This window comes from Eupeodes corollae, chromosome 2, assembly GCF_945859685.1.
Source record: "Eupeodes corollae chromosome 2, idEupCoro1.1, whole genome shotgun sequence".
In the NCBI taxonomy this organism is placed as follows: Eukaryota; Metazoa; Arthropoda; class Insecta; order Diptera; family Syrphidae; genus Eupeodes; species Eupeodes corollae.
Genome location: NC_079148.1, coordinates 140,239,608 through 140,250,768, shown reverse-complemented (window position 1 = coordinate 140,250,768; position 11,161 = coordinate 140,239,608). Strand labels below are relative to the sequence as shown.

General features: G+C 32.1%; 1 protein-coding gene and 1 long non-coding RNA gene across 5 annotated transcripts in view; one reads left to right on the top strand and one right to left on the bottom strand.

The window, feature by feature from the left end:
- Window positions 1-6,555, top strand: part of LOC129945933 (spectrin beta chain, non-erythrocytic 5) — a 143,034-nt gene extending 136,479 nt beyond the window's left edge. The window contains exons 19-23 of one of the 4 annotated variants that reach the window (XM_056055914.1): window positions 64-261; window positions 332-485; window positions 556-687; window positions 5,358-5,405; window positions 5,752-6,555. In XM_056055914.1, the coding sequence (XP_055911889.1) occupies window positions 64-261; window positions 332-485; window positions 556-687; window positions 5,358-5,405; window positions 5,752-5,990 (771 nt within the window). In that variant the 3' untranslated portion in view covers window positions 5,991-6,555. Of the gene's footprint in view, window positions 1-63; window positions 262-331; window positions 486-555; window positions 688-4,586; window positions 5,025-5,357; window positions 5,406-5,751 lie in introns of all 4 variants that reach the window. The other 3 variants (XM_056055913.1, XM_056055912.1, XM_056055915.1) reach the window with 3 other exon arrangements.
- Window positions 6,556-10,207: 3,652 nt separating this feature from the next.
- On the bottom strand, window positions 10,208-10,597 carry LOC129948170 (uncharacterized). Its single transcript, XR_008781838.1, has 2 exons — window positions 10,518-10,597; window positions 10,208-10,445 (listed from the first exon to the last, which is right to left on the bottom strand). It is a non-coding gene; the product is annotated as an uncharacterized LOC129948170 (long non-coding RNA).
- Between the last annotated feature and the right edge of the window lie 564 nt (window positions 10,598-11,161).

Genomic DNA, 11,161 nt, shown 5'->3' with positions numbered 1-11,161 from the left:
GTTTGAAGTTAAATATAAGTGTCGTGAAATTTATTAACGCATTTTCTTGTCTTTTTTGTTTAGCAGCAATCAAACAGTTTTCCAGACATCAAGATCGCCAGCCAAATTGATTCGCCAATGAGTTCCAGAGCATCATCACCTGACTCACAGCGTCGCAGTCGAAACGATTCGATAAACAGTAGTTTGTCAGGAAGTAGCTCGACAACGCCACAAATGAATTTCCTGCAAAAACAACAACAACAGTATTCACAACAAGCCAGCGTAAGATTTATAAAAATATAGGTCTTTTATTCTAAGGCATTTAAATATGTTCCAATTTGTATGAATTTAGATACCTGTACATCAACCCGCCTCTCCAACTGGATCTTATGGATTCAACGAACAAAAACCTCCAATTCCACCACGAGGTGCACCTCCACCAGTGCCACATAGACAAAGTACAGACAATTTGGTAGTCATGAGAAATCGTAATAGTGTTGGAAGTGGTAAGGTTTTTTAAGTTTGATTTGAAAATATTGAATTTTAATTGAGGTTTTGTTCTTGTTCGTATTTAAGATATTTCAGATGTAAACGCTAATTTTGGAAGCATGTCAAGATTGCAATCAACCACACTTCCTCCTGGATTAAGTGGCATTCCAAATGGTAACGAAGACATACGAGGATTTGCTGTGGAAACAAGGCATTCAGGTGAGTAATTTTAGTTGAACTAAAAGACACATTTTTTCACAAGAAGGTATTGTGTTTCTTCAAAGAAAAGACAACCACAAATTAGATGAAAACTGATGCAACAAGATCACAATTCTGCTATGTCTTTATTTTAATCAAATATAATACGACGTTACTATTGCCATCCCCGATGCACAGTGGATCGTTTCATACATTTTAGACGTAAAAAAGTCAAACTAAAATTTCTTAAGCTAGTGTATTTTCTATAATACAAGAATACCACACTGACTAGAAAATTCCAAGTAGAAAATATTCTTTTTTGAACAAGTTCAAAGTTATTGGACATCAAAGTCATATAAAATGTAATGGTAGATACAATCTTAAAATAAGCTCGAAACTTCTCGGAGCAAAAAGGCAACAGCTTTTAAAAAGTATAAAGTATTTTATTGAATTATTTTTGATACAATTATAGAATTAATACAATTTTTTAAATTAGTTCAAAAGTTACTTATGTATATGTTGATCTGTTTTTAAATATTTTGGACAGTCTAAATATGAATATCGCAAAGTGTCATAATGTTTATGAAAAGCTTTGAATGTTTATTTTATGAAACAATATTAATTTTAAGGGTGGCTGGTGGAACTATTGTTTGGATTTTATTAGGACCCATCGTGAATCTCCCTGGAAATTATAGCCCTCATTATTTTTCTCCTTCCTAAATACAAACCTTACAAATTGATTTATCACAATGTCCCTCCCTCTCAATAAAGTTTCAATGGCTATAAGTAGATTTCCGTCAAAAATTGATTTGTATAATGAAACACGATTGAAAAATCCAGACCTGAAGATTTGATCTTAAATCAATGCAAAAGCAGGGGAAATGTCTGTTTTGACAGACTATATCAATAATTAATTTATTTTTTTACTCATGGAAAACCGCATTAATTTAGTATTTAGTGTGACATTCCCTCACCTAATCCTTTCATATATTTAAGACGTCACTTTTTTGAGACGTCACAGTTTTTGTAAAGCTCTTGTAAGATAAGGGACGTAAGATACCATTTTATACTGTCTGTACTTTTTTTGTGAAAATCACCTGCAAATAAGATTTTACTACATTCAGCGGGAAGAACCCTTTGCTGTTTATATAGTACTGCCCTGATGGGCCACCTACTTTTGGGAGCCTTATGTGGGTAAAGTCAATTTCCCCAATTATTTTTGGAAACTCCCGTATTTAACAGAACTTTTTCATAGTCCTTAGCTGGAAGAAGTTGGCATTTTAATGAACAGAAGTCTTCTAGTAGCTAATGCTCTTGCCACTCGCTTACAAATTTGGCAAATCGTAGGTTGGCTAAATCCGTGGATGTCGGCTCTATCGTCTTGAATCGTCCCCAATATCTTATTGCAGCCATTACTTGGATATCTATGGGAATGTGATTCCTCTATTGTCGCTGCTGAGGTCCGAACGGATAATTCCTATTAATTTTGTGATATATTTGTTTAAATTCTTTGTTTCTTATGCTCACTAAATAAACATTCAAATTTGTCCACCAAACTTTTATATGGTATTTCGATATGTCATTGAACTTCAAGATCGAGGGTCAAATTTTATACTCAACTATCTGTCCCGATAGAGATTGTAAAGGTTTTTTTGAAAGGAGGTTTAAAACTTTTAAATGGAATAAAACGAATATAATATGTTTTAAAATTAAAATGAAATTTACTTTATTAGAAAGATAATCTGCCGACATTTTAATTTACATATGACAATAACCGCCACTGCTGCCTCGAACGTAGTCTCCTTTGGAGGTCCCGTTTAGGATGAATTTCCAAAATTTGTGGTCGTAGGCAATAACATTCAAATTCTTGCCCTCCAATTGGTTAATCGTTTCAGGCTTATGGGCGTAGACAAGCGACGTCATATATGTAACCCCACAGAAAATACTCAAGCAACCGCATTAACCGGGGTTTACCAAACTTTTTCTTTAATAGATCAATTGTTGCACGATGTGACATCTTGCGTCGTTGCTGTCCTGTTGGAACTACAGCTCCTCCAAAATATGGTTATTCAATTGAAGAACGAAAAAGTCAGTAATCTTCATTTCTAAAGGGGGACCATTGACTGTAAGCCCTGAGCAGCATCGTTTTTACAGAAGTATTGGTAAATTACTTCAGTAATTCATAGAGCACATCAAATAGTCGGTTTTTGTGGATGTTATAATGGACAGGTTCAGACAAAATAAAGGACTTCATTTGCAGTAAACGTCATTCTTTGAATTTAAATTTTGACCAAGGCAACTAGTTAGGTTTTCAAGTGTCATAAATTTCAAATTCAGAACTTTACTTCGCAAATCACTACTTTATGTTCATAGTACAAAAAAACTACCAAAAACATTATTGTTCCGAATTGACAAGAAACCCTTTTACAGAAAACATTAAATGGAGTTGTGCAGAAAATAAATAAATCATAGAGTAATAAAGTTGAGCATTCAGTTGAATGAAAATGATCAACTGTCATTTTGATAGAAGTAGACTTGACTTAATAGTTAGGGAGATTTTTCTTGACTAACTTTCCAGTCAACTTCCCGTTAAAGTTGCTTCAATTGGAAGATAATTTGTTGGCAGCTGAGGCTAAAAATTGCCTTACTTTCATCATGTCCCTAATGGCGCCTGAACTTGCCAAATGTCTCAACATACACTTTTGAGAACCATCATTACTGCAGCAGTAGGTTACTTTTGTTTATTGACCCATTAAAACAAAAGTGAGCTTCATTGCCAAAATTCGGGTATGAAGATAAAAGTAACCATGATTTTCAAAATCAATTTGCAAAATTTGTTCAAACGTTAGTCTATTCATCATTTACATGACAATCCTAAGTAAAAATAAATCTTATGATAGCTGACAAAATGGCAGCCAATTGAAATAGTTTTGCGAACTTAAAGATCTATGCCTAAAAAAACACTTATTAAGTCATCAATTCGCCAATTATCTTATTTTGCAGCGATTTTTGTAGACAACATAACTTATTGGCTCAACACAACAGTTTTGAGCAATTTTAGGAAAACTACGGTCTTTAATTTAGTAAAGTGTAAAAAATTGGTACATGTATAATGTATTCATATAATAAGTCAACAAGTATTATTCTATTATAGATTTCAAGCAATTGTTTGGAACAATCTTCTCCAGATTGGTTATTCTGCAATACCAATTATTGTTAATTTAAGCTCTTTAACAAATTTCCATAAAATAGACTTTGAACATTTAGTTAATTTGTCGACTGTACTTGACAGTGAAAACCACCTGCAAATATATTTATTGCACCACTTAAATGGTTTTAGTTCCCTGCAACGGCCTGTCTTGCTTAACAAGATTTATTTGCTGATAAGGATTGTAGACGTTTTAGAAAATGAAATACCCGAAAACAACAAACACTAGAATCAACTTAATTAGAGATTTGTTCAAAATGCTGCTGATAAAGTTTGGGGTTGAAATCTCGAAAACCGAAATCCCTAAATCCAAAATCCTGAAAACCCAAGATTTTGACAGTGCGCGAAACCGAAAATCTCAAATAATTACATAAAATTAATAATTTGCTTAAATTTAAGATTTAATTCATAGTAAGTTACAGATATTTTATTTTAAATTTAAATAAACTTAAAACATGTATTTGAGAAATTGTTGATTTTTTTACCACCAGCATGTATGAAACGTTCCATTGTGTTATTTGACGACAACGGAATCGAGACTTCGTTCTTGGAAAAGTCCTTAAGTCCCTAAGTTACTGAAACATTAACAACGATATTTATGTTAATTGTTATATTTTATCACCAACTAAATTAGAAAATTTTAAACTCCTAAATTTGTTTCTCCCAAATTCCCTATGGTTTGACCTTAAAATTTTTAAAATTCCCACAACAGAAAATCCACCACCATTACCAACAACAATGCCCCCCTTAGGAGGACACCAAAGAATTAGTACATTCGGTACACAACACATCAACAACAGTAACAAACACCAACAGCATCAGAATTATCAAGGATTACCCCAAAAAAGATCATCTTCATCTGCATCTTCAACTCGAACAGATGTAAACCGTTTCGCTGAAAATAATACCAACAATAATATGATGACACCAGGAGTTGGTAGTACAACAAAAAGGACTACAGTCCAAACATCAATGTCCTTAGGTGGTGCAGATAATGTTAACAACAATAATAATGGAAACAATGGAAATAATATAAATACAACAACCACAACAACAACAACCACAAGCCGAACCGTTTGGCATTATTCTCCAGATAATAATTCAGTGACAAATCCAAGTTATATGGGCATCAGTAGTGCTGACGTCGCTGGTTAGATTTTTGTTCTTCTCAATCTTTCTTTTTTAAATAATTTAGTTATTTTTTTACCTTTGGCTTTTTACATTTATGTATTTTTGAACAATTTTTGGGGTGTGTGTGGTATTTTTTGAAAATCTTTTCCACTGATTCTTGAACAAAAATGATTGCAATCATTTGAATCGGTTCTTTTAAGCGAATGCGTAATTTTCTAACTTCTTTTTAAGAGTAGTTTTAGATCTTTGGAGTGTGGACTTTTAAAACAAAAAAAAAATATTATTTTGCACGAATTTAACTTTCTAGATGGAAAAAAAATGCATTTTAACAACATTTATATATTTTTTACAGGTCAATCGGTGAAATTGACCCGTTCATACCTTAAAACTAGCGCTCAAGGTATCTTGGTCAATCGTTTAAGAAAAAAAAAAAGAAAAACCCTCCTTTTAAAAACGAGCTTTTGTAGTTATTTTAGCTTTACCCCAATAAACAATAGAAATACAAAATACTTAAAATTGTTAACCTTGATTATTAACCTCTATTTAGGATAAATTGGGTTTCCTTACCTAAACTTTCCTTTAAAATTAATTCCTTTAGAAATTGCTTCCTTTCGTTACTATTAACTTTAGTTTGACCCTTTCTTGCATGTTCAAAAACCTTGACTTGAAAACCTAACCCTTACACCAAATTTTGTATGTTAACTTTTGTTGTCATTATTAACTTTGTATTCTATGAAAAATTTCAGGTTGGGGAACAAGTCGCTATGAAAATGCACGACCAGTATCCTTGCAACCAGATTCAATAAACATCTCTCGTGTATCGGCAGAAAGCTCCAGTGAAAGTGAGGCACAATCGATTTCATCGGTTTCCGGTGTAAAGGGAAGCAAAAGCAAAGAAGAGCGACGTAGTGGCATGTTCCGATTATTCGGACGAAAAGATAAGGACAAGGACAAGTCGAGAAGATCCAGTCAGCCGCCTCAGTAAAAATAAATAAAAGGATCATATATAAATTTTAATTTGTTTATTTTTTTATATTATTATTTGTTATAAATTATTATCTGAGAGTGTGAATTGGAGTATAATTTATTATTCAATTTATTAATTTTTTTTGTTTGTTCTTTTTTTATTTGTTTAAATGTTAAGTCTTATAAATATTATTATATTATTATATATACACGTAAAAGTTTTAGAAAAGTGTCATTTTTTTGTAGGTATTTAATTTTGTCGTCTAATATTGTTGGTTACAACATTTAAAAAAAGATTATAAAACACAAGAATTAAAAATAAAAATAAAACATAAATTGTTACTAATCACGATATTTTAAAGAAAGAGAAAGAAAAACCCAAGTTTTTTGATTGATATTTATTTTCAAGTGTTTTTTAAATTTTGTTTTCTATTTTAAATCAAGCAAAAAGAATAATAATAAAATCAATTTCTATAAATAAAAATATTTCTTAATTTTTTACTTATATTTAACTATTATAAACAAAAAACATAGAAATATGTAATAAAACAATACAAACAAAAATATTTCTTTTAAGTGTTAAATCAATAATAAAAATAATATTCGGATGATAATTGTTTTTGATATTTTTCTTTTTTCAATTTGTAATTTTAATTTTTGTTTTTATTTTCTTTTTTGTGTTTAATTTGCTTTATATATTTTTCTTTACGTAAGATATACAAATTTAAAAATAATAATAATATTTCTTTTTGTTATTATATTAAACTATAAGAAAAACAAAAACAATTGAACTAATATTAAGTTAAATAATATATTTCAATAAAATTTATCTGAAGTGTTGTATAATAATTTTATATGTTTTTTGTTTCTTATTTTTGGAATTATTATAGTTTTTTAAACTTATAAAATGTGGATTTAAAAATTGTGTATCCTTCTGTTTACAATTCTTTGGCATAAGAAAAAAAAGGTCTTGAGTTAAAAAATTGCATTTTAGGTTTTTGATTTCGTGTATTGTTTTTTTTTTGGTCACTCTTGTATTTTTCCAATGTAATGCCAAAGTTATATTAAAGAAAACATTTTGGGCACAGCTTTTTCAAAACCATTTATCATATCATCATCATCCACAACTGGGTTTCAATCCTGGCGTCTTTTAACAAGTCTCCATGTATCCAAATTGCGAGCCGATGATGTCATCCAGTTGCCCATCTCAAGGCTTCGGGCGTTCTGGTTTCAATGGCGGATCCAGGGAGAGATGATGTTTTCGTGGTGGTGATGACCCCAATGAGCCACAAAGTTCACAGATTTTAGTTGTGTTAATCTTCAAAAAATCAGTGTTTGAAAAACAACTTAACTTGGAAAAATTACCTTTAAGGTATTTCCAAAATTCAAACAACAATATTTTCTATTGAATTATTTAAATAAAATATTTATGCTCAAATGAAGTGAAAACATTAAGATAAGTTAAGAGATCGTCGTCGATGTTAATAAATATATGTTTTATATTTCGAAAGCACAAATGACCAAATTAGAGTTTTGGAATTATGAATTTTAAAGCCCGTTTTTTGAAATGAGATTTTTTTTTAAATTTGCTAAAATTGTAACATAATCAATTATATGATAGATTGGAAGTTTTAACTTGAAGTACTCTTGACTACGATCATTTTAAAAGAAATAGTACAGACTTTTCATAACGACGACGGCATTTTGTAAGATAATGATATAATTTTGAAAATATATCAAGATATGGTACAGGAAATAAATTCAAATTTAACCACAGTTTCGTTCGGGAATTGTGGTTGCAGTAGAAAACAATGGTTTTGACCCTTATAAAGTCGCTTACTATATGGCCTCAAACTAGCCGTTCGGATTCGGCCTTAAATTGTAGGTCCCTTCCATTCCTGACAACAGTACTCGCACACAGGAATGGTTGAGAGTTGTAAGTCACTAGGCCCTGGTTCACAACGGACTATTGCGCCACCCCATTTGATTTTTGATATGGCCTCTTAATAGACTCGAACTGAATTTTCTTAGGATCCTTAGAGCTGCTTCACATCTAACATTTTATTTAAAAATCTTTTAAATTCCTACAGGAATTTACACTTGTGCCCACACAATTAAGCCACATCAATATTCACGCCATGCAACTAAAAATAATATAAATAAATAAGCCTTTTTTTAAATTGTGGTAAAAAATAGTTTTTGGATCGACTTTCTTTCATACATTAATTAAATTAATATTTTTTAGTGCATTTAAACCTTAAATTCATCACATTTTCATTAAAATGGGGAAAAAGAAAAGTTCCAACCCAACTTAGAGGAAAATAATTTGGGAGTGCTTCCAAAAGGAGAAAAATATTTTATAAGTAACCCAAACACTAGGTTTTTCTCGGGCAGAGTCAGAAATGCACTTGCTTATTTCAAAAAATATAATACATTGGAGAATTTACCCCGAACAGACCACGAAAAACCACTCCTGCTGATGACAGGCAACTTGTAAGGCTTAGCAAGAAAGACCCTCTTCTAACTTCAACTCAAATAAGAGCACAAATGGAAGAAAATTACCACGTCGTCGTGCTATCAGTAAAAATGATCCGAATATTCCCCAAGGAAAAAAAACTTAAATGGACGAATAAATCGACAGACGAAAACCGAACCTGTGGCCTGATTATGAGGTTCGCGGCGGATCGTTTTCAATTCGACCTTTCAAATTCGATTCGCTTCGTATTTCCTTATTAACGAACTCGCGGCAAAGCGAAAGTAGTTCTTCCTATATTCCAGTGATTTGACACTTTGGTTTGACTTTTTCTCTCAATATTCCAGTGATTTGACACTTTTGGTTTGACAGCTTTCCAAAAATTTTGTTTTGTTTTGATTGAATTTGTGAAATTTGCGGTGATTTATTTAATAAACAATATTAAAATTAAAAAATGGAATCAATTATGGTGTATATTTATTCTGAAAATGAAGAATTTGAGGAATCCCAGGAATCCTCAAGATTACGTGTGTCCAGGAGACTACTAAGGAGCAAATCTTCTCCTCTGGATCTCCCTTCAACTGAGTAAGTATTGTTTCCTTTTAGTTGAAATCAAATTAATCAATTAATTTACACACTTTGTCTTAATAGATTTATCAAACTATTTCGAGTTTCGAAAGAAGCTTTTGTCTTCATTTTGCAAGAGATCAGTGAGGAATTCAAGGATCAAAACAGCAACGGCATTCCTTCAATTTTAAAGCTTGCCGCTACTATGAGATTTCTTGCTGAGGGATCGCACCAAAAAGGAGTTGGACAAGACGTACTGCTTGGAATGGCACAACCAACAGTCTTAAATGTTTTGTCTGATACTCTTAAAATTCTTGAGAGACAGTTGTGCCCAAAAATGATAAATTTTAAAATGAATGAACAGGAAAAGCTAGAAGCAAAAACAGTATTCTATGAAAATAGTGGTTTTCCTGGGGTTATAATGTGCGTTGATGGAACGCATGTAAGCATTATACGTCCTTCAACAAATGAACACCATTTTTACAACAGAAAAGAATATCATAGCTTAAATGTAATGGTGGTAAGTATATTCGTGTAAAATAAGGTAATTTTTAAATTATTTAAATTATTTTACAGGCCTGTGACCACAAAATGAGGATATCTTGCGTTAATCCCAGTTACTAGGGAAGTTCATGACTCTGTTGTGTGGTCAATGAGTAAAGAGAGAGCTTTTATGGAAGAACAATTTAGACATGGGGAAAGCAGCAAGATTCTCGGTAACAAATGAACTGAAACTCAATATTGTAAAACGTAAAATTTTTGTTTGATTTAGGTGACACTGGTTATGCCTTAGAGCCATGGATGATGACACCGTACAGGGCAGCTGCAAGTTGAAGTCTCGAAGCGAATTTCAACACAATTCCAAGTGTCGAAACGTAATTGAACGATGTTTTGGCCTGCTGAAGGGAAGGTTTAGATGCCTTTTGCAATCTAGACAGTTGAATTATCGTCCGGAGAAGGTTGCACGCATTGTAAATGTATGTGCTATGTTGCACAATGTGTGTATAAAGTTTAATACCCCGTTGGATGAAGAATTTCAATCACAAGTCATGGATGATGTCTCAGGCTTAGTTTCCACATCTGAAGCAAATAATTATTCCAATATTTCAAAACAAACAAGAAATCGAATAAAAGATAGCTTGTAAATAAAGTAAAAGTATTTGTTTAATAATAAATCCTTCCAAACCTAAAAAAAATCATAGCATGATAGGGTTAAAAGAACAAAATGTATGCATACTTTCTTCCAGCTTTCAACATTTTTTCGAGGGGGTCCTAGGCTATTTAAAACTTTTGAAATATTGTCCCACAGTTCATTTGTTTTAGCCCGATATTCAGGACCGACGAGTGCTCCCGTTGCAATGCCCTTATTTTTTTTTCATAAACTCGACGAGAGCCAAAAATTGATGTCGATTTGTTTGCTTGTTTTTATCGTTCCTTGAATGAATTTTAAAATTTTATATTTTATTGTGGATAAATTATAAGAAAATTAAAATAAAGCTAAATCACATTTTTAAATTAAAATAAAGAAATAATCCACGAAAACGAACACTGAATAATTATAAACACTCTTTCCCCTGTGAATCCGCAAAAAAAAAGCTATCGGATTCAACTCGCCAACAAACATTATGACATTTCAAACTCGCCTTCGAATTCATTAATTGCTCGAATTCAAAACGAAGAAGGCGAAAGCGATAATTGAAAAATGGCAAAATTGCTAGCAAAACGATTCGCCGCGAACCTCATAATCAGGCCCCTGTCGAAAAAGAATATTTCTCGAAGACTGAAATATGCCAAAGATCATTTTCAAAAAAGTTCTCGATTCTGGAATTTGGTGGTTTGGAGTGATGAATCCAAATTCAATGTGTTCGGAAATGATGGTAGACCATATGTAAGACGTCCACCATTAAAGGAATTAAATCAAAAATACACAAAGAAAAACGTAAAGCACGGAGGCTTCTCTGTAATGGTCTGGGGATGTTTCACTGCATCATGTGTTGGCCCAATTGTACAGATAAGTGAATAAATGACTGGCGAGATGTACAAGGACATCTTAAAATACTCACTTAAATAGAGATTATGCGGACAATTTGCCACTTGCCTAGATATTTCAACAGGATAACGACCCGAAGCATTGCTCCCGGGTCGTTAAA